We start from the raw sequence: 23,810 nt of genomic DNA on the forward strand, positions 1-23,810 counted from the left end.
TAACAGAGACTTGTTATTCCTTTTTCCGCCGATTTATTCTTGCAGGGGGCGGAAACGTATCGCTCCCGGTGGCGCCAAAATATAAAAATACCGATTAAATAATTCAGATGTATGAACACTATGAACGGCATCGGATCTCACGCATATTACATGACATGCTATTTCAATTTTGCAAATCGATCATGGAAAACTTGTAGGGCATGATATGTCGGTAGCATAGTAAATAAAGTAGTAGATATATATGACTCGAGTAACAAATAGTTGAAATATTATTAACGAATACCGTTCATATTCTAAAACATATATGCACATTATTAATTATGTATGTCAACTCAAAACGTATCTTAAAAATATATGAAAAGCGAGTTTCTCAGCAGTGAAAGTTTACAGATATGTATAAAGTACTCTGTGGTTGCAGTGGGCATTTTGGCGGAAAACGCAACGTAGGCTGTGCGCATCGCCAAATATATATTAAGTTTACTGTAATTGACAAATTCCAGCTGTTTAAAAACAATTTACATTAAGTTTATATGTATTTCATATTTTCCCACAATAATACATTTTGTCATATCTATAACATTTTATCGCTTCGTTGGTGTTACACATATGCATTATAATAAATTGAAAATCCGGTTTATTGTCTGACGTATAAATAATTCAAGTAACCGATAAAGGGTAAGGGCCGTGACAAATCGAAATGTTTTCTAGGGCGGGTTTTGTACCGACATTCAGCAATTGAGTATAAAAGAGCCGTGTATGCACCCTTAAGCAGTCACAGGCTCACCGAGCGTCAAACAGCCAACTTTAGGTCTGCAAAATGAAGGTATCAGTCGTATTTATAAATTGAATGTTAATTCTAATATACATATCCGTTTGTCTAACACTATAAACGCAATAACTGAGTTAAGTATACAATATAACCGTAGTTATTATTCGTTATCATAGGACGAATGTCACTGATGTAGAGTATGTACCTACATATTTTTAACCGACTTCTCGAAATTGCTTTTTAACGTAAAAGTTTAGCGACCGCACTGCCTCCACATTTTTTATTTCCTTTTGAAGACGGTGTAAAGTGCTGTTGGTACTCTGATTCCTGTAGATTATAATTATAAATTATTGGGTAGCAGTGGCCACTGCTGCTATGGTGTCTTATTATTATAGGTAGCATTTCAAAAAAATAATCCATTTATGATTACAATCTTTAGTTGACTCAAAAAGCAACTAAAGAGTGTAAACAGACACAAATTATATTTTACAATATCATCTCATTATATTACAAACTTTGAAATCTTGTTTTAGTACACTCATTTTTTTAATAGAAAGCAACAATGTCAATGTTTTTTAAGTGTGCTTTTATTTAGCTCTATATGCGCGGTTCCCACGTAATCTAAAAATCTATTACGAAAGGAAATCCTTAGGTATGTTAGGTTTAGCTGTCCACATTTAATACCCCTATCGAATTTTAGGTTGTAATCGTAGCAGCGTTGCTGATGGTGTGCCGCGGGGCGTTCGCCGGCCTGCCCTACGCAGCTCCGCTGGGTTACGCCGGGCCGCTCGGCTACGGAGCCTTCGGCCACGGTCCCCTGGCGGTAGCACGGCCTGCTATAGCGGTCGCTAGACCTGCCCTAGCACCATACGCTGTGCCCGCCTTGGCGAAGGTCGCGGCTCCAGTTGACGAATACGATCCCAACCCTCAGTACTCTTACGCTTATGATATTCAAGATGCTCTTACTGGTAAGTTTTTGAATGCTATTATATTACTACACTGGGTACGGTTCTCTCTCCACAACTTGGGGAGGTCTGGAACATAATCTACCTTGCTGGAAGTGTGTACTGCAAGTACTTGAAGGTGGTAGAACCTTTTGTAGTCGACTCTGGCAGCACCACCGCCACACCTATTTCTATCTCAGAACTGCATTTTATATTAGCGCTGCTGTGTTCTGGTTTCAAGGGAGACATACGTTTCTGAGGCGTTCCAGCTTAGTCCTGGCGGGTACGGTGCATCTGGGCCGACCTCAGGTAGGAATATTTAATCCAATCTGGGGTTGATTAAAGATGCCCATGGGCGGCAGTAGCCACCATAAGGTGGACTGCATGCTCGTCTGCTACCCTTATATTATTATAAAAAATACAATGAGTGTTTCAATATACTATCGTTGATTGTATACATTTGGATAATTCCTATTTATAAGAACTACTGCAGTATATTTATATCTTGTATTCGAAGTCTTTAAACATTATGCATGCATTCTAAATTGTCAACCAAGTCATGATTTAAGTAATTATATGAAACGTAAAAACCCAGTCGCAAGACCTTCTACCTTTAAGTTTTCTTAAAAATAGTGTACTTTTCTTAAAAGAAACATAAGGAAATAATATGCTGTAGTCTATACAAATAAAAAATGTCTGACTATGATTTCCACATAACTGTAGACAGTTATTCAATTAGGTACGTTAATAGAAATCAATGCATTTCCACTTTTTATTTTTGTCGTTTAATCATATTGTCCTTAAAATATTTTTACATAAATAAATGCAACATTTATATGTCAACATCAATTTCTAACTTCGTATTACCCACAGGCGATTCGAAGAGCCAGCACGAGACTCGATCCGGCGACGTGGTACAAGGCTCGTACTCACTGGTGGAGCCCGACGGCACTCGTCGTATCGTGGAGTACACCGCCGACCCCCACAACGGTTTCAACGCAGTAGTGCACAAGGAACCCATCGGTGGCGTTGTGAAGGCGGTAGCACCTGTTGCTGCCCACGGCTACCTCCACTAGTCCACACCAACGTATAAAACGGACTTTGTGTTGTGCTTGAAGACTTGCAAAGGATCAACATCTAGTATTTTACAGTAGCGTTATTTATCTTAAACATCAGTATTCATAGTGATAAATGTTATTCTTACAAATTTGTCTAACATCATCATGCGCTACATATCCTCCTCAAAGTCATCCGGTTTTCGTTTCTACACAAGTCCGTTTTTACCTTTGTTATCATCGAAGTGACCTGATCTTATGTTTTGTTAATGATGTATTTATGCTTAATAGTGTATTGTTTAAATAAGTGTTAATACTAAGGTAATAAATTTGAGGAATCGTACTTGTTTTTTAATATGTAAAAAGACCTTTATAATACATATTGATATCTTTATATACCTAGCTATCTTATATCATAAAATTTTCATGTAGAGCGGAGCTTGTAACTTAAATATTTTTGATGTTCTAACCAAAAATATAGAATAGGTATCTACTTTAAAATTAGTTTTCAAATATTGTTAAAACATGTAGGTTAGGTTAGTTTGAAGGTGGTAGAACCCTTTGTGGTTCGACTCCGGCGGCACCACCGCCGCACCTATTTCTACCTAATAATAGCAGTGTTAGGCGCTGCTGTGTTCCGGCTTGAAGGGTGTGGTAAGGGGGACAGACTTTTCCGAGGCGTTCCAGCTTAGTCCTCAAGGGTAGCGGCGCATCTGTGGCCGACCTCAGGTAGGAATATCTAATCCTATCTGGGGTTGATTACAGATGTCCATGGGCGGCAGTAGCCACTTACCATCAGGTGGAATGTATGCTCGTCTGCTACTCCTATATTATATATAAAAAAATGTAGGTACTCAAAGATTTCGTATCTTCGTAGTAGATGTCTTCTCAAAATAAAATAATTTGTAGTTACTTTAGTTATTAAGTAATGCAACTGTTTGATTGGTATTAATTTCGCACAATTATTCGCATCTAGATTCGCACTAATCTACCCCACATTAGTAACAGGCTCGCCGAATTACGCAAAATATCACATTACTTACACCTAGTAACTACTGTACGTTGTACTGCACAATAAGTAGCTATATTAATTTTCATTAGAAATCAATATAAGAAATTTAGCTCTTAATGTACTAAAAAATATAATTTGTAGCGAAAAGCATTATATGTAGCACAGATTTGTACAGGTTAAAAAAATAAATGTATAAACAGACACAAAGATAGTCCATATATATAATACATAGTCCAGTTCTATACTACTGGTGAATGTTTCTATTCGGAAACTGAATCCCTAGCCGATGCGGTAATAAACAACAAAACTTTTGTAGTTTTTAACGTCACGTGGAGAACATAATTCAAGGTATACGTCGTTGTCAGCCTTGTTTTATGTTGACGAGGGGGAAACCTTCAAAAGGTACCCGAGGCCGTGGGAGCGACGACGGGTTATGTGGGACTTTTACCGCACTAAAAACTCCGGGTGGCCGTCGTCGGCGTTTAGTGCAGCACTCCGGGATCTCCAACGGAACACAACCGGAGTCCTCCTAACGCGATGCCCCTGTCCCTGGGGGGAGCAAATTAATTTACGTTCTCACATCTCCTGGTGATTACAGCGATATCGCTGTATCAATGACACAAACCGCTGTCCTTCCTGGTGTCGCTTGCTGGACGATTTAAGCTCCCACTCTTACCGCCCGAAACCCCGGAAGTCCCTTTTAGTCGCCTCTTACGACAGGCAGGGGATACCGTAGCCCTATTCTGGTTCCGGAACTACAGGGACAACGTCGTCGTCAACCTAGGCACGGGTTTACTATCAAAATTCGAAAGATTAAGCCACAGTCCACCACGCACGCCAAGTGCGTAAGTTCATAGAACTTTTTTTAAAGATCTCTGATGTATACAGGTTTCCTCACAATGTTTTCCATCGCCTTTAAAGCGTAATCGTAATAAATACTTCTAGGTATCATATTAAAGCGATACGTGAACCAGTTATAATCATTATGGTCTCGATAATTGTTATAGGCTGAAGGAATTTGTGTCAGCTGCACCTCGTCATTATTTGCGCAGACAACATGTGATAATCTGACCCAATTGAGCTGGTTCTTACCCATGAAATTTTCGTTTGACACAGTAAACAAAATTGTGATTAAAAATAACAAAATAAATATTAGAAATACCTAAATTATAAAATATTCTCGGCATTTTAGGGGAAGTTTGTAAATAGCCCTGATTGAATACATTGCTGGAATCAAGTGGAACGGCATTGATCACTTATGGTATATCACCTGAAGTATATGATATATACTTATTTATATTACAACAAAATATCGCCGCTTTTAAATAAATAATCATTTAATTATCATGTTTTTGTTGTTGTAATCAAACTATGCAATGTTTTGCCCACCAAAGAAATTTCACAATGTTTAGTATGAAAAAAATGTCCAATGTCCATCGTTGTTGGATAGATTAATTATCAATAACGGGCGTATGTAGATACAGTTTTAGGATTATTATGACGCGATAAGTTAAAGAGTTAATAATTGTTCTTGTGTAGCGCTTTTAAAAGGTCTTTCAACTCGGATTATGATTCGACGGTGACGTTACACTTGGCCTTTTAAAAATAAAATTTCTTGCTCATAGACGGATTATTTTTTTAAGAAAAATAAAAAGTATAGTAAGTAATTAGTAATTCGTAAACCTTCACTTAGGTCGTTTAAAAATAAAACTTTAACCAGAAGTGGCAATGAGACAAAGGGTAAATTACGTGTTTTTGAAAATTATTTACCTTCATATTTTTAGTGTATTACTACTTTTTGGATTCTGGAATGTATTGTAATAAACTGTATTCCTTCGAGCACATTATTGTGAACATGTTTTCAATTAGCGAATACTAAAATCGTGAAAAATAATAATCCGAACTAATTAGGTACATTAAAAGTGATTATCTTTACAACATTGCTTTACAATTAATTTACTATCAATTTAATTGTATTTTCGTAACTGACAATTTATATAAAATACTGGTCGCAACACGCTACATAATACGTCTACAAAACATATACATTATACATATTTTAGTTAAATTACATAGCGAACGCGTTGATGTCTTTTATACTAAATGCAAAATTTAGTTCGTAAATGAATTAAGTGAACTAAAATATTTTATATTAGCAATGTAATATAACCATTCCCTGCAATTTTACAGCATATTATAAATGTGCGTGTATTGAAGGTGGTATAGCCTTTGTGGTACATCGGATGCACCATCGCCACACCTATTTCTTCTTTATGACATCAGTGTTAAGCGGTGCTGAGTTTCTGGTTTGAGGCATTGCAAGGCAGAAACATACAAGGCATACCAACTTAGTCGTCAGGAGTAGCAACACATCTGTGATCGATCTCAGGTAGGACTACAATTCTATTTGCGGCTGACCACACAATTCACATGTCCATTGGCGGCATTAATCTCCTACCATTCGATGGAATGCAAGGTCATGTGCTACTAAATTTCATAAAAATGCCAAATTTGGTGTTGTTTTTAGACAAATCAACTACAAGTCTTGGACGTAACAGGTGCAACTCCTACTGCGGTTATTCCGAGAAATAAGCGTGATCCGTTCGAGTTCGTGACAATATTCCAATATTTATAAATTGAACAAAGACAATATCTTATAATCTTGGTATATACAAGTATAACATGACAACAGATCCGGATTTGGGGGAGAGCAGACAGCCTTTCTACCCTGGGTCTCCACACGACAGGATCCCCCAGAATAGAAATAAAGAATATACATATGTAGACGTGCCAGCATCTATAAGGTTTTTACACGCTTTATATTAGCTTCACTTGTATGTTTGTCAGTGAGTAACTCCGTTTTTCAGTAGAAAGAGATCAACATACATCCTTATCTTACCCTGCATGTATGAAAGAATGAAATAGAATACCGAAAGCTTTTTAGTTGATTTTATCATAAAAGCGTGATTTTTAGTTTTTTGAACTATATTTATTTTAAACAGCCCATTAACCGGAAATACTTGCACTAAAATTATTAGAACATTCCTTGTTGATTTTTTTGCTACAAATATTTTTTTGAAAAACTAGACGGAAATTGTTCCCTTTATTTGAACAGGGACATTACATGAGAGAGACATAGTCTGGGGTATCCGTTCCTTCCTTGCCCCAAAGCCTCCAGCCCTCCAAATCCAGCCCTGCATGACAATATTAGGTATAGTTTGCTATTCCAATTGATTTCGTACTATTGATTATGTAAAGACTTAGCCAAGATAAACAAAAGCTAGTCCATAGCAATATAAATGTAACGTTTACTAGATAAATTAACGTTTCGATCGTTTAATTACATAGTTTCTAAAACGTAAGTCTGTCGTTGTAGTCATTTGACTGACATAATGTAAAACCACATCTCTTTAGCTCTTGAAATTGTTCCTATGTTCCATGGAATCTTGGAAAAAGAGAACTCAAGATGATTGTAGATAGCAGACGAGCATGTAATCCACCTGATGGTAAGCGGCTACTGCCGCCCATGGACATCTGTAATCAACCCCAGATAGGATTAGATATTCCTACCTGAGGTCGGCCACAGATGCGCCGCTACCTCTGAGGTATAAGCTGGAACGTCTCGGAAAATTATGTCTCCCTTACCACACCCTTCAAAACGGAACACAGCAGCGTCTAACACTGCTGTTATTAGGCAGAAATAGGTGTGGCGGTGGTGCCACCGGAGTCGAACCACAATGGGTTCTACCACCTTCAAACAACTTACAATGTTTCTCCAATGAGAAGTCAATAGGTTTATTCCTTCTACTATTCAGAAGTTAAAGCAGAAGCATGGTTATGTTCTGGTGAAGGTGAAGACTGGCGGCAATAGCAAATGCAGACTACCACATATTTTTGAGGGGTAACAATTCAAGAGATATCAGATAGAACTATATACGTATTTATGAACAATGACTGGGCATAATAGGAGCTAATTCATACATAATTAATTTCTATTTCTAACGACAAGCTATTCTTGCGATTCGATAGAAATATGTGGATGCTGGTGCACTTATACATGACATATTATAGTAGAGGATTGGTAAAACATCTGTGGCCAGGTAGAGGTCTCACTTCTGTACGGACTTGTGTATATGCTATACACAAGTTTATGGGCAGTAGTGACAAGATACCATCAGGGAGACGGCCCACTCGTTTGCGACTTGAATGTTAAAGCAACAATTAAACAATATCGAGGGGAATATAGGTATAGGTATATTGAATTTGTTGAAAGCAGCTTAGAACCGATATGACAAAATTAACATATCAGATAGCTTCTGATATTACCCAAGCCGTATTTAGTGGTAAGCACAGGCCGCTACTGTGTAACAATTCGAGAAATAAGTTCGTAGTCCGGAACCGTGGTGAATGCAAGCGCTTCTATAAATACGACCAATGTCGAGTTCGTATGCGTTATTTAGTTCCAGTACCTTTGTCGTGAACATTTAAACATGTTTGGGGTAATTTGTCCTTATAATTAAAGTGAATTAGTTTGAAAAATCAGTGACAGGTTTCTGTATTACTTTAAGTGTTCGAATTAATTAAGTGTTTAAATTTTGTTTTAGGTTTTGCTAAGCGTGTGCCTTGTTCCCGCTGCGGTGAGCATAATAGTGACGGACCCTCCACCCACGAGTACTGAATATAACTATTCCTACAACGTCTTGGATCCTCGAACTGGTGACACCAAAAGCCTGCACGAAGTACGACATGGCGACGTGGTTACGGGATCTTACACGGTAATCGATCCTGATGGTACGCAACGCATAGTTCAATACACAGCTGATTCGAGAAGAGGTTTCAAAGCTGTCGTCCACAGCCAGCCCGTAGCTGTAGCGCCCTTTCACCACGGATTGCGCGAACATTACATTCCCATAGGAAACAGTCACTATTTAAACCAATACTATTCTTCCCACACCTTGTACAGCGGATCTGTTCCTGAATCTCGCGTTATAAAACCATTACCTACTTATATGCGACAGAAAACTAGAAAAATAACTGATAATACACAGACACATTACTTCACTCCAGCTGATGATATTAAAATGAAACCTGTCATGTTTAAACACGGTGAATTCTTTGCGCCGAACAATTAATTTTTCATAACTTGTCAGCATTTCGTATATAAAGATTATTATGCACTATTTACTAAGACTAAGGCTATAACTAACCCTAGATGTGATATTAGTTTCATAGGAAATGTGTGTAATTGAATGATGATTGTGTCACGAATAAATATTGCTTGTTTCAGTAATTTAATCAATAAACAATTCAATACGTCTATTTAATTTTATTTGCAAAATCAAAAGTATGAAATATTATCTGCCCTCCGTTTTTGTTTTACCGGGTGTTTTAAAAATATGAATAAATATAAAAAAAATAATTCTTATTGCCTTTCGAAGATTAAAATTTGGGTTAAATTGATTATAATTAACGGGCATTAGTAAAATCGACTCTCGTTACCAAATTCAAAATTAAATTAATTACGATGTCGGGAACAAAAATATATACTGCCGAGCATAGGACCGAAGTCCCTTTTCGAAGTCGATTAAAAATATTCTGCCAAATTTGATTGTAAGTAGTTTTGCAAAAGGAAATATTTTAGACTTCATATAATTGAAACAGTTCAAGGTAGATGACATATTATGAAACTAAGTGCTTAACAAAGACAGAATGGCATGGAATATACCTATAAAGTATAGGCTGCTTGCCTGGTAAGGGACAAGTTGGTTCAAGGTCAACACAGGAAGTGGGTCGGCGAATGGGCGACACAGGTCTTATCTACGACAATTAAATGGACAATCAGCATTGTTGATTTCTAGATCATACTTATTTAAGCTTTAAAAAGGTAGTGCTTTAAAATTCGATCTCCGGCACTGGAAGTTCGGGGTTCGATTCCCAGACACGCATCTGAGTTTTCGAACTTATGTTCGTATTTGAAATTAGCGATTAGCTAGTATGGTTAAAAAATATCTAAGTAAGGTGTGTGTGAGACCCCCACTTGGCCAGTGTGATAGAGTAGGTATCACCATACTCAGACCGTCTCATTTTGAAAAGAGATCCATGCCGACCAGTGGGACAATAATTTATTATAAAGCTATATTTCTCGAGTGTATCACAATAAAAGAAACATTTAGAGGAAGATGATATATTTTCATAAATATTTTATAACAATGACGATTATGACAATTAGCTTCCCGCCAAAACTCAATTTCTCCCGCCACGCCGCACCGCGCCTCACCGCACCACAGATTAAAAATCATTCTGCCACATTATTATTGATGGTAGTTCACATATTGTGGATGATATCTGAGTATCCAATTTTTCATCAATGGGTAAGAACCTTCTTGACATCTTGGAATACACAATATACCCATGATATAATTATCACGTCATGTGCTAATGACAATGAGGATGTAACACTAGCATTCGTATAAATAGTGTGTGTACACTGTACCCACTGTAAAGAGGTTATAGCTCTTTAGCGTAAAAGTAAAATATAACAAATAATTCAAGTTTTACATCGGCGCCGCCACCAACGTGAAATTCGCCTAAAGGATTGTAACTGTGAATCATATCAGATATTTCAAAATACTACAGGACTTACTTAAGAAAAAACACTAATAAATCCAATTCGTTTATTATAAGTTAAAACTTTGACATAGAACCAAGAGCCCAAGATACACTAAAGGGGTGCGATGGGGCACAGTTCGAACCAGTAGCCACAACCGCAACGCTTGGGCTCGTTCTGGTGCAGGACCATGTACTCCGCATGCATGTTGTGCTCGTTGCATATGCAGCCTATGATCCGTTGGCTTAAGGTGCTTGGAATCAAGGTTGGACGCTCGCGGGTGCCCGGACCTGAATGAAAATAATCTATTTATTTATTGTGGTTAAACCCAATAATGTTTTTTTCGTATGTGGCCACTTCCGCCATTGAACTGTAATCGACCTCAAATAGGATAAGAATTCAAAGTGAAGTTGGCCACAGATATCTATTATATGAAATGTAAGTAACGGTTCGTGTAAACGTTGATCAAAATCTGGACCGTTTTTCAACAGATCCCCCATATTAAATGGGACCTTCTTACGTCTATAGTCCATACACTATGATACGTCTACATGTTCAATCCATTATTTACGCCTTATGAAAACAAATAGCATAAAAGTGTATAAATATAATCAGGAAAACTTGCAACGAACCTTTTGCTTTGAAATAGAAATAGATTTAATAATGTTGACCATTTCAGACAAATTCTTGCCCAAAATGTGCAGGATAACTCGTATATGATATTAAAATGGACACAAGGTAGATAATATCGCATAGAGGGCTTACTTGCATAGGGGACATAATGCTTAAGTTAGGTAGTATTGCTCTAACTGTTACCGCAAACGTTGAGAATATTCATACAGGAACATATAATTAGGCTACCTCTCTTAATGGGCATGATGCGGAACGGGTCACAGTCGCCAGCGAGGTGGGCCAGCAGCTCCCGTTTCTCGATGCCGGTCACATGCTCCAAGGGATCGTGCATCACTTCACACAGTCTCCAGCCGACGCGGCGTAGCGGCGCCACGGACCGCAAGCAAAACATCACTATACTTCCTATTACAATGTTTTATTAATACAAGCAGAAAAACAGCATGTCTCCATTTGATGGCAGTGGACTTTGACAATCAACCTCATATTTGATAGGGGTACCTACACCCGAGTCACGTCTACGTTTTAGATTAAGAATAAGTAAGAATCATGTGTTTATTGTTAATTTATTTTTAAAATCTTTTACAAGACTGATCAATATATACAAAACGACATGAATAGGGTGTACTCTAACATTTGGGAACATTTGGAAAGTTATGTTGCAGATGTAGACAGGGAGACAGATAGGGTTATTTTCCAAAAAATATGTGCCATAAAGTTAAGGGATGCTCAGCTAAGATAAGCGATTAAAATGTGCAATGAAAATACTTGCTGCGGTCGCGACTCGTGATCCTTAGCTCACATCCTACCATATAAAAACATAATTCACAATTCGTACTTAATTGCACGTACAAAACACAATTCGTACTTAATAGGTACACCCTATTCATGTCGTTTTTTAACCATTAAGTACCAACATGTATGCATTTTACCAGTATCGTGTGTTATTTATATTTACAAAGTAATTTAAAATATGGACTTGTGAAATGTTGGTACTGGTATTATCAACTTATTTAAAGATATAAGTTCAAAAGTCAGGTCACTGGCCATTGCTTAATAATACCATTTATGATTTAACATGTGCACAGAGAAATAAAATTAATTAATGCATTCGCCTTAAATGCTTATAAAACTAAGCGTTTCTTTCCACCGGAGATGTGAGAGGTAGCTAAACTCTAATATATCTCAAATCAACAGATAGGATTGCTTCATTTTCATTTATCTAGCTTGGTTTATCTTCGATAGCAAACCTGTTTTTAACACGCTTTTTATTAGCTTCAGACGTATGTATGTTGGTATGTTGGTATGTTAGTATGTTAGTATGTAACGGAATCTTTGAACATGATTTTAACCCCCTTCAAAACGTCGGATTAACTCGAAATTTGGCATACTTATTAAGGACCGATGACAATTCAATATTTTAAACATTAATAGTTTTGTACCATTGTCCTTATCAACATCCTCTGGATTAACGATTTTCGAGGCGAGATTTTTCAAACACCTTCAGCAAAGTTCATCGCAACTTTAGATTGCAAATAATTATTGCTATTTAGTTTCAATAGGCGTAACTTTTATATCGTGATTTTTAGTTTAGAAAATAATAATGTTATTTCCCTATAACTCAAATGTTCTGAAACATATCTATAATGCGCTCCTGTAGAATGATTTTTAGGATTCCGTACTCAAAGGTTAAAACGAAACCCTCTGCGGTCTGTTCGTCTGTCGTTGGGCTTTATCTCTTAAATCGTAATAGATAGACACTTGATTTTTTTACAAACGATGAATAATGGTGGTCGCTATAACGAGAAATACTAAAAATTAATAAATAATTATAGTTCAAAAAACTAAAAAACACGCTTTTATGATAAAATCAACTAAAAAGTAGAAAATAATTTTCAATCTAAGAATCAATTAAGGAACAGTAAATAGTATAATTGTGGAAAAAGTGTGGGGTGCTTTTCGAACCTGATAAATGGAGCACCCCACACTTTTTCCACAATTATACTATTTACTGTTCCTAAATTGATTCTTAGATTGAAAATTATTTCCTACTTTTTAGTTGATTTTATCATAAAAGCGTGTTTTTTAGTTTTTTGAACTATAATTATTTATATGGTAGGATGCGAGCTAATGATCACGAGTCACGACCAGTGCGACCAGTGCAGCAAGTATTTTCATTACACATTTTACTCGCTTAGCTGAGCATTCCTTAACGGGAAGGTGGTAGAACCCTTTGTGGTTCGACTCCGGCGGCACCACCGCCACACTTATTTCTACCTCATAACAGCAGTGTGAAGCGCTGCTGTGTTCCGGATTGAAGGGAAGGGATACTTACTTTTCTTTACTAGGGTAAGGGAGACATACTTTTCCGAGGCGTTCCAGCTTAGTCCTCAGGGGTAGCGGCGCATCTATGACCGACCTCAGATAGGAATATCTAATCCTATCTGGGATTGATTACAGATGTCCATCGGCGGCAGTAGCCACTTACCATCAGGTCGACTGCATGCTCGTCTGCTACACCTATATTATAAATAAACATTATAACATTTTATAAGATTGAAGATATACATATTTACCTGTTAAATAGGAATATAGGGCGAAAAATTATGTAGATACGACCTCGATATGGTTTACTGTGAACAAAATTAATAATTATTGGCAATATTAACACATTCGATGACAAACGTTTCGTTTTTTGACAGTGACGCTTAAATTTTTTCTTCGAAGTTCAATTGTTTGAGAAATAAAAAAGGTTAATTTTATATTTTTTACACTTTTAGTTTCAATATGGTCAATTTTGTGCAATCGAGTTCAAATATTAAAAAGCTTGGTGTTATTGGATAGAAAGAAATATTATTTGTACTTTAAAAGATAGTCACTCGGTAGAGATACATACGTAAATGTAGAGACACAGAAAAGGTGCACGAAAATGATTCAACAAATGTAGTAGAATGACCTATGAATTACAAGCTCCTTATGGAAATTATATTTATTTTTACCTATAAGTCACTTTTATATTTAGAAAAACAAATACATGGGTTCGTCAAATAAGTTTTACATCAACAAGTAGAGCGTCGCAAGGACGAGTCGCGCAAAGAAAGCGGTCTCCATTAAAATGCAAGTGATCTTTACGCTTGAGATCAATCATCTCTATATGCTACCTACGTACTCCTTACTTGTAATGCTAACAATTTCGGTAGGCTCCTGATATCATGATAACATAACAACACGTCTTAACATTCAAAAACAACCGGTTTATATCTTGTACCCGCGCAATAGTACAATGCAACGCCCGCGGCAGTTGTAAGCAATATAAAAAGTCTGGTTGATACTGTCACAGCACATTCAAATTGAGGCCTCCTCATAAAGAATTCACCAGTTATCCCTTAAAATGGCTTACAAGGTAGGTTTGGGTTTTATCAAGCCTGACATTACAATAAGGAAATAAGCCATTTTTATCCTATAGAAGAAGCAAACGAGCCTTCAGTACATCTGATGATAAAGGGTGGCTGCCGCACATGGACATCTATAATCAACATTATATAAGACTAGAGTCCTACCTGGCATCAGCCAAAGATGTGTTGCTTCCCAGAGGACTAATTAAAAACGCCTCATACAAGGGTGTCCATTCGAATCAGAATCAACATTAATACTTTTGTTATTAGAGTGAAATAGGTGTGATGGTGGTGCTGCTAATCAAACTTCAAAGGATTCTATCATGTATATTAATTTCAGTTGGTAGTGCTCGTGTGCGCCATCGCCGCAGCTCATGCTGGAATTGTCGCACCTGTGGCGTACACCGCTCACCCAGCACCAGTCGCATATGCCGCTGCACCCGTGGTGCATGCTGCTCCGGCTGCCTCCTACGTCCACGCCGCGCCCGTGGCCTACGCTGCTCCCGTCGCCAAAGTCGCAGCTGTTGCCAAAGTCGAAGAATATGACCCTCATCCTCAATACAGCTTCGCCTACGACGTCCAAGACGGTCTGACCGGAGATTCCAAGAGCCAGCACGAAACCCGCGATGGAGACGTCGTGCAAGGATCCTACTCTGTCGTTGACCCTGATGGCACGAAGCGTACTGTCGAGTACACGGCCGATCCCCACAACGGTTTCAATGCTGTAGTGCACAAGGAAGCGCTAGGTGTGAAAGCTGTGGCTCCCGTCGCTAAGATCGCCGCTCCTGTGGCCTACGCGGCCGCGCCCGTCGTCCACGCTGCCCCGCTCGTCCACTCTGCCCCTGTGGTCCACGCCGCTCCCGTAGCCTACCATGCTCCTCTTTTCCACCACTGAACATCTTGCCACTAGTCATTCTCCAACGATCAAGTATTAATTTATTGTAGCTATTACGAATAAAGATCTGTTTTGATTATAAAGTTCTTTTTTGTATTTGTCATTACTTGTGTTATATTATACCTACATGCTTCCGTCCATTGTAGGTACATTTTTTTAATTCTAATTAAATTAAGTTTAATAATATCCATATAACATCGCATCTTCTAGTGTGTATAGATTCTTTAAAATAAATAATGGTTTTTAAATCATAAGGTATTTAATACTGGCAAATTTTAATTTGGTACAAATGTAAGATTAAGGTACATTCATCAACTGCGGTTTTAAAAATAACTAATATTCCTACTCTCATTACTTAATATTAAAATTTGTACAAAATTTATAAATCGGTATAAACGCTTTTTACATTCACAGCCCCACACTAGGATTCCCTGTGTCGTGGGTGCCATGGACACACACAAAGACGAATACACAAACACCAAGACCCAGAATCAGAAATCTAAACTCATCATTTAGAAATCTGTCTGGCCGGGGATCGAACCCGGGACCCTTTGCGCTTCAGACCGGCATGGTGACCGCTCAGCCACGCGGGGCGGGCGGGTTAGTTATGCCTCAGGCAGTTTTCAATTAAGATTCAAACCAGTTTAATGAAGATTTCCCTCGAAATGAGTGGTATACCAGTTTACCTTTACATAAAATGTACCTTTATATAGAAGTATGAATTCCATGACATGGAAAGTGGCGTTCCCTGCATTGCTACCCATTAGTAAGTAAAAACGATTTCTGTTTGTGCCTTTCAACACCGTTTAAATTAGAAGACAGAATTCACTGCAGTTCAAAATACTGTTTTTATTAAGCAGAAATACATAGGTGTGGCCATGGCATGGCCAAAGACTTAGATTTTATTGGCTACGCGGCAGTGGCGCATCCGAAGCCAATCCGCAACCGATTCTACCATCATAAAGAGAGTTGTACTTACTATAATATAATATAATATAATTTTAAAATATGTCACATTCGAATAATACAGTATCACGATAGGTATGACTTTTTCAAAGATGTAATAATAAGTTATTACTCTTTTCTAAGTTACGATTTTACAATGCTGCATAACTATCGAAAAACTGTTCTAGGATGAGTAGAACCAATAATGAATAAAATATGTTTGTAATGTAGCTAATAGGTACATAATCAGTATAATATAATCCAGTAGCTTTTGTCCGCGGTTTCGCCCCCGTAGGCCATGCGTAGGCTTCATTCAATATTATTATTAAAAGCAGGGCCGGATTTAAGGGAGGGCAACTGGAGCGGCAGCCCCGGGGCCTCCACAAAAGAGGGGCCCCCACAATAGAGACGTCGGTTTTTTTTAAATTCCGGCTAGTGAACACAAGTAAAAAAAAATCTGTTCCTTTGATATTTTTTTTCGCTGTTTTACCTTTATCTACAGTACTTTGTACAAATATGAATACTAGAAGAATCTACCTGCGTTTCACAATAAAATATTTATTGAAAAACTCAACTGCAAAAATTGTTCATTTTACTCGGAAAATAATTTGGGGCCACACTTCACCTTCACTCCTTTGTTGCCCCAAGGCCTCTAGACCTCTAAATCCGGCCCTGATTAAAAGTACCTATCCTAGGTGTTAATCCAGGGCATAAGCTATCTGTTTGCAAATTTCGTTTAAATGTGATTCAGTGATTAACAAACATCGATCCTCACAAATGTTTATACTTAATTCCGTTCAAAACATTCCGTTTGTAATTAAAATTATGGAAGATTAACAAAAAAAACTTTTTTTTATTTTGTTGTTATTTTTTATATTAAAATTTGTTCCACGCAGTCTAACTTAAATAAGCCATCTTAAAAAAACTGGTACTGAAAATGGCTATACAATTTATGACTAATAACTTGCTCCAGTGATCTTTGTTTGTAACGTAAACTGGTTTTGGATTTTTAAGATAAATATATTACTGAATGTTTTGTTACATCATTTATCATTTACAATTCATTATTCAACGCTTATTTTTGCACGGGATAATGTTAAGTACATATGTGATAAAATAATAGAAATAAGTAAATTAAAGTGACTAAAGAACCTTAAAAATTGCATTTAGTGAGCTTCTTTAATACAAAAGAAAACTTTATGAATGAAACTATTACATATACTCGTATATTTCCTTCTTACCAACGTATTATATTTGTGATATAATACGCATCAAATATACGAGAAATAAATATACAACGTATTACAGTTGTGTATGTGCGTGTTATTGTAAGAAACAAAAACTTCTTTGAAACCTTAGCAAAGCTTTATAATGAGTAACATAGTTTATATTATAGATATATTAACCTACTGACGTAGGGTGACGTAATATAATATATCTATGGTTTATTTATTTTTATGGAGAACGGAGAAAGACATACGAGTATTTAAAACAATTCAAATAAATTAGAAAAAGTTATTATACCTCCCATCTATGGTACAAGAGCCGGCATTCGAAAAATAAAACAAATAAGGTTGTATCTCTTTTTTGTCGGCAAGTATACATGTCTTCAACTTCTTCACCGTATCGGCGAGAGCAGTCTAGTATATACTTGTACATATACATAAATAACTACCTTAACCAATTAATTACTACGCATAGTTGCAAATAGAGTCATAAAATTCGACGAAAAGGAGTGCACGTTGGCTTTCTTTAAGTACTTGACATTTACACGTTGTAGTCCTTGTGCTATAACAAGTGTTACAATTGGATTATTGATCGGACCATGTCATCGGCTCGGTGGGCTCCACGCTTAGTAGCTCGCCGCAGGCGTTTTGCGGACGATATAAAACCGTATAGCGAATTCTGTTACACATCATACGTTTCCCTTCAGTCGAAACAAGCAGCAATGGCTTTCAAGGTACTTACGGGTTATACGATAATATTACAAGAATATAATGTGGTGAAGTGTAAACATAAAAAATAATTATATTAAATGTGCTAAGATTATGTTTATACTCATTATTGAAATAAAAATAACACGTGATTTTTAACTATTGATTCGATCCGATTCAGATATAATTTGAAATGGCAAAAGGTTTTTAAGGATTTACAAATTAATTGAATTTTACATAGAACGAGTTTACTTAGCACGCCCAGTGGTCAAAATGCAATACGCCATCAACTGCTCTCATTGATAACACTAAAACTCGTCAATAGCAACAAAAAATCGTTTGACATACCAAAGAGCCACCACACGTAGTTCTTTGATAATTTACCCATATAATTTAATAATGCACGTTGTTTCAGTACGTCGTATTCGCCTGCTTGGTGGCAGCCGCCAGTGCTGGCCTGCTCCCCGCCGCCCCGGTCGCCTACCACGCCGCGCCAGTCGCCTACCACTCCGCACCAGTAGCATACAGCGCACCTGTTGCCTACGCTGCCCCAGTCGCTAAGGTCGCTAAAGTCGCTGTCGAGGAATACGACCCTCATCCCCAATACAGCTTCGCTTACGATGTTCAGGATGGCCTCACTGGTGACTCCAAGAGCCAGCACGAGTCTCGCGACGGCGATGTCGTACAAGGCTCCTACTCCGTGGTCGACCCCGACGGAACCAAGCGTACCGTGGACTACACCGCTGACCCTCACAACGGTTTCAATGCTGTCGTACACAAGGAGCCGCTCGGCGTGAAGGTCGCGGCCGTGGCCAAGGTCGCCGCTCCCGTGGCGTACGCTGCCCCTGTGGCGAAGGTAGCCCCCGTGGTCCACGCTGCTTACGCCAGCGCCCCTGTCTACCACGCCGCTCCCGTCGCGTACTCCGCCCCCATCTACCATCACTAAATTAAAATGTTAATAGATGACTAGCACTGGTTGACCTGTTTTGTAAATAAATAAATATTTATTGATTTAAAATATTACTGTGATATTATTTAAGACTATCCTATTTATCTATATTTAGAAAAGTTCAAAGACAAACGTAATTAGTTTTTTTATTTTATTAAGACAAGTAAACGTACAACATTATAATGAGACAATCTCATCAAAAGGGAATTGAAATAAATCAAGTTTTATTTCTTTAAATTTTAATATAACGCATCCGCCGCACAAAATAGCAATGACGACTCATGTTGAGCGAAACAATTTTAGCAATATGAGATGAAAAGCCTACAAAAAATGTGTCATTCGCATATAATATATGTACATACATACATACATCTAGGTAGTAATGTATTTGTATGTATTTTTTTTAACAATATAGATTTTTTCTTTTAATTTTCCGTTTTAAAAAGCGAATCACATTATTTTAATAGATATGGCTAAAGAATCCGGAAATTAGGCTTTTGTCGGTACATGTATGAATTATGTAAATTAATTTAGTGAATGAACCAGAGTAATATTATAATATTAAACTTTTAAATCACCGATCGAAATTATATGTTTTCTTTAAAAGTTTAAATAATTTAGTTTAGTTGATAACAAAGTTAGAATTTGTAAATAAAATCCTTTAAAAGTCTTTCCATTCAATCGTCATTAACGTTGTACGGATAGAATTTCAAAGTAAGATTTCATGTTTTGTTAATGTCCAAGTAAGCAGATGTGTTTAATAAGGGACTTTTCAAAAGTTTAAAGTTCAACAGTTGAAGTCTATGAAAAGATTTTGTTTCACTGGTTTCGGAATAATAAAAGTAAATGCACTGTAAAGTTTTTCTTCATATTATCTGAAAATGCAACATTAGCATTTTGGTCGCATGTATTACTTTAATTTACTACAAATTATTACAGTCGTTTACAGGTGTGAACATCTGAAAAGTATAGTGGTTAGATACTTCAGGAGATGAGTTTAGTGTCAGCCTACATACTCTTCTTATAAGCATATCTCGTTTTCCTTAAGTGTATTTTTACCCGACTGCCAAGGAAGGGTTATGTTTTTCGCGCGTATCTTGTATGTTTGTCTTTCTTTATTTGATCCGATCTAACAAACGGGTGGATAAATTTCAACAGTTAAGGTGTCATTATATTTGTTTCAATGACCCGAGTGTCCTTAGATAGGTGTTAGTAAAAAAAAATCAAAACGGCGGATTTTTGGCGCGAAATAGTAACACATTTAAAAAAAAAAGTTACCCGAACCTATCGAGTAGGGTATCAAATGAAAGGAAATTAAACGGAGATTATAAAAACATATTTGTATATATATAAAACAGCAAGGTGACTGACTGACTAACTAACTAAATGACTTTTTCATTTTTCAGAAATCAACGTACAGCCTAAACCAAGGATCTTACAGTTCTGAAATTTTGCACATAGGTTCTCTATATAGCGTGAATAAGTACTAAGAAAGGCCTTTTGGAAATTCTACCCTTAAGAGGGTGAAATAGGGCAAAACAGTTTTTTTGAAATTCTTTAATTTTGAAGCAACTACTATAAAATTTTATATAGGGACAAGGACGCACTTATTTATCCCCCTCCGAAAAATCAACCCTGTAGAGAGTAAAATAAGGGTTAAAAGTTCATTTGAACAATCGTCAATTTTGAAGCAAACACTGAAATTTTGTATCAGGCTTGTTAGATAAAAAATAATAAAAATTTTTCCTTTAACGAGGTAAAATAATGACCGAAACTTTGATTTAATGAAGTTATATATTTTATAGACCGTAAATGGTGGATCTTTTCGCGAAATAGTAACACGTTTTAAAAACAAGTTAACCAAACCTATCGAGGAGGGTGTCAAAATAAAGGAAATTAAGAGGAGATTACACATACATTATATAATATATCTTATATATAAAATTCTCGTGTTAGTTTCCGTACTCCTCCGAAACGACTTCACCGATTTTTACCTAATTTTATATACATATTCAGTAGATCTGAGAATCGGCCACTATCTATTTTTTTACCCCTAAGTGATAAGGGTTGTTCACCCTTAACATTTTTTAATTTTTATGGCAACACAACGTTTGCCGGGTCAGCTAGTACATATATGCTCGTATATACACATCGAGATGACTGTCTGACTAAGTGAGTTGCTGTGCCAGAGATCAACGCAAAGGGAAACCGCTGAACTTAAGCGTGCTGGAATTTTACACATAGGTTCTTTATATAGCGTAAATGAGCACTACGAGGATAAAATAGGATAATATTGTTTGAACATCTTTTGTTTTTGAAGCAGAAACCTACTATGAAACTTTGTATTTGGCTTTCTGGATAAAAATAATGAAATGCCTATTTCACTGCTTTTGGAAATTCTACTTCAACCTTTTTGGTGCAGTCGGGTTTTTGATTTTTTAAATTAATTACTTGTTATTTTGTTTTTGAGGGTGTTGTAGTACTTAGGTGATGATTATATTCAGAAGATAAGTACCATTGCCTCCCTGCGAAGTTATCTAGTGCTGTCACCATAATGCATAACAAGCAAGGGACCACACACACAATATCGATAAATGCTAGTCACGCGATTTTTGTATTAGTAATGCTGAAATAATAGCTTCTCTTTTATCTCTATTTAGTATGTTCCTGCGTAAACGGACTAAGTAGGATGTTCCTACAAAATGAAAATAAAGAAGCAAAGACCCTATGTCTTATAAACCTTATTTTTAACATTGACCCCTATATATGGGTCAGTATTGTCTCGATGGCCTATCCATAACATGTTACAATTTCATAACATTTGGCTTAAAGTCAAGTACGCGGACAGATTTTCCGCCATTGACAAATTGCAGCTAATTTTCATTGCGTGCACATCCATAGTGATGCGCCGGAATAATACTAAGCGCGAACTTGGCCCGGTGTCACAACTGTCCGCTACTATATATACCTCGAAGTCATCTACAGGAGCATAGTCAAACTTGGCTTCATCCACCAACCCAACCAAACAACAATGGCTTCTAAGGTAAACCATCGTATCACTTAAATGAGTTCGATCGTTATTTGTAATCACAGATTTAACTTTATCATCCAGATTTATTGCAATTAAAGTTTTCAAACATTTAGTATTTTTATCATAATAATTGAATTCAATGTTCTAATCAGTTCAAATTATCCCATTGTGGCCTTACAGAGTTTTGATTTGAATTACAAAGATGTTTTGCTCGTAATAAGATTTTTGTTTAGAATTGTTTTGACTTATGTAATACTGATAAGTGATAAGAAATAGTCCTGTAACATTATGTCTAGTAATGATCTTTCGAAGACATCTTATATAATTAGCTTGTCTAATTAACGTTAACTTAATGACCATTAGCATTCTGGAGACAACATTTGTCCTTGACTAGCGTTGTATCCTCGGCTAGTTAGTAATTTTTAGCACACATCGTTGCGCAATTGCACTAGTCTCGCCCTCGCGAAACCGTGTCACTGTTTCAAGTACGAATGTTGTGACGCATATTAAATGGTCTAACTCACATTGTTTTTATCATCAACATACGCATTTTGTGAGAAGGTCAAGCGTAACATTCATTGTAATCTTGTTCTAGATCATCATTGTCTCCTGCTTCGTGGCAATGGCCCGCGCTAGCGTGGCGCCCGCCGCAGTGGCCGCTCCTCTTGTAGCCGCACCGGTCGTCGCCGCTGCGCCGGTTGCGGCGAGGCTCGAGGAATTTGACCCCCTGCCGCAATACAGATTTGGTTACGATGTAGCCGACTCACTCACCGGAGACTACAAGAGCCAACAGGAGGAACGCAACGGAGACTTAGTTCAGGGCTCGTACTCGCTCGTGGACCCCGATGGCACCCGCCGCACAGTCGATTATTCCGCCGACTCCGTAAACGGATTCAACGCTGTAGTGCGCAAGGAGCCCCTGGTGGCCGCCGCTCCCGCTGTCGTCGCTGAGCCTGCCGTAGTACCAGCTCGTATTGCTGCCGCTCCCGTAGTTGCTGCCCCAGTCGCCGCTGCTCCTGTAGTAGCCGCTCCCGTTGCGAAATACACTGCCGCATACACAGCCCCAGTAGCCTATGCGTCGTACACGGCACCCGTCGCCAGGGTGGCAGCCTACTCAGCTCCAGTCGCATATACCGCTCCAATTGCTCGCTACTCATCCTATGTCTCCCCGGTTGCAAGGTTTGCGGCTGCGCCATACGCCTACACGGCTGCCGCTCCCGTAGTCGCAGTTAAATAAACCAAATCTGAACTAAAATAGGACTGCCATCGTTATTTAATCGACAATAAAAGCCTTTTTACATGTGACAAACCCCTTGATTTTATTTATCCTTTATTTTTTTCAAAACATATTTTCAATTTTTGAAGCGTATTATTTGTTCTAAAAAGTATTTTTTTAAATTAGTTAATTAATAAAATAAGGATTACAATAAATATTAAAATTAATTATGATTAATTTATTAATTAATACACTTTTATATTATTTTTGGCAACGCTAACCTAACTAACTTCATATCCTGAAAAAAATGAATAAGCCCGAATAGTAAATACAAATTTTATACCAATAGTATTCATTACATTTTTAATATAGGAGGCTATACCAAAACATCTTGAAAATAATAGAAAAACAAATAATTCCCTCATAAC

At 37.3% G+C, this 23,810-nt stretch overlaps 4 protein-coding genes across 4 annotated transcripts; 3 read left to right on the top strand and 1 right to left on the bottom strand.

Annotated features, from left to right (window-relative positions):
* The first annotated feature begins 680 nt into the window (after positions 1 to 680).
* On the top strand, positions 681 to 3,111 carry LOC140745450 (larval cuticle protein A2B-like). Its single transcript, XM_073077311.1, has 3 exons — positions 681 to 823; positions 1,470 to 1,737; positions 2,587 to 3,111. Exons 1-3 carry the CDS (start codon positions 818 to 820, stop codon positions 2,787 to 2,789), a joined length of 477 nt encoding a protein of 158 aa, XP_072933412.1. The 5' UTR covers positions 681 to 817; the 3' UTR covers positions 2,790 to 3,111.
* A 7,329-nt stretch (positions 3,112 to 10,440) lies between these two features.
* LOC140745453 (cytochrome c oxidase subunit 5B, mitochondrial) lies at positions 10,441 to 13,749 on the bottom strand. The gene is made up of 3 exons (XM_073077313.1): positions 13,594 to 13,749; positions 11,249 to 11,422; positions 10,441 to 10,677 (listed from the first exon to the last, which is right to left on the bottom strand). The coding sequence occupies exons 2-3, from the start codon at positions 11,409 to 11,411 to the stop codon at positions 10,502 to 10,504; spliced, it is 339 nt and encodes a 112-aa protein (XP_072933414.1). The 5' UTR covers positions 11,412 to 11,422; positions 13,594 to 13,749; the 3' UTR covers positions 10,441 to 10,501.
* A 582-nt stretch (positions 13,750 to 14,331) lies between these two features.
* Positions 14,332 to 15,390, top strand: LOC140745448 (cuticle protein-like). The gene is made up of 2 exons (XM_073077309.1): positions 14,332 to 14,420; positions 14,753 to 15,390. The coding sequence occupies exons 1-2, from the start codon at positions 14,409 to 14,411 to the stop codon at positions 15,305 to 15,307; spliced, it is 567 nt and encodes a 188-aa protein (XP_072933410.1). The 5' UTR covers positions 14,332 to 14,408; the 3' UTR covers positions 15,308 to 15,390.
* Positions 15,391 to 18,193: 2,803 nt separating this feature from the next.
* On the top strand, positions 18,194 to 23,459 carry LOC140745454 (uncharacterized). Its single transcript, XM_073077314.1, has 4 exons — positions 18,194 to 18,212; positions 18,602 to 19,129; positions 22,152 to 22,178; positions 22,762 to 23,459. The coding sequence occupies exons 1-4, from the start codon at positions 18,201 to 18,203 to the stop codon at positions 23,401 to 23,403; spliced, it is 1,209 nt and encodes a 402-aa protein (XP_072933415.1). The 5' UTR covers positions 18,194 to 18,200; the 3' UTR covers positions 23,404 to 23,459.
* Positions 23,460 to 23,810: the final 351 nt, after the last annotated feature.

The sequence above is a fragment of the Epargyreus clarus genome, unplaced genomic scaffold (genome assembly GCF_041222505.1).
Source record: "Epargyreus clarus isolate Ecla_fem2 unplaced genomic scaffold, WU_Ecla_fem_2.2 ptg000010l, whole genome shotgun sequence".
Lineage (NCBI taxonomy): Eukaryota > Metazoa > Arthropoda > Insecta > Lepidoptera > Hesperiidae > Epargyreus > Epargyreus clarus.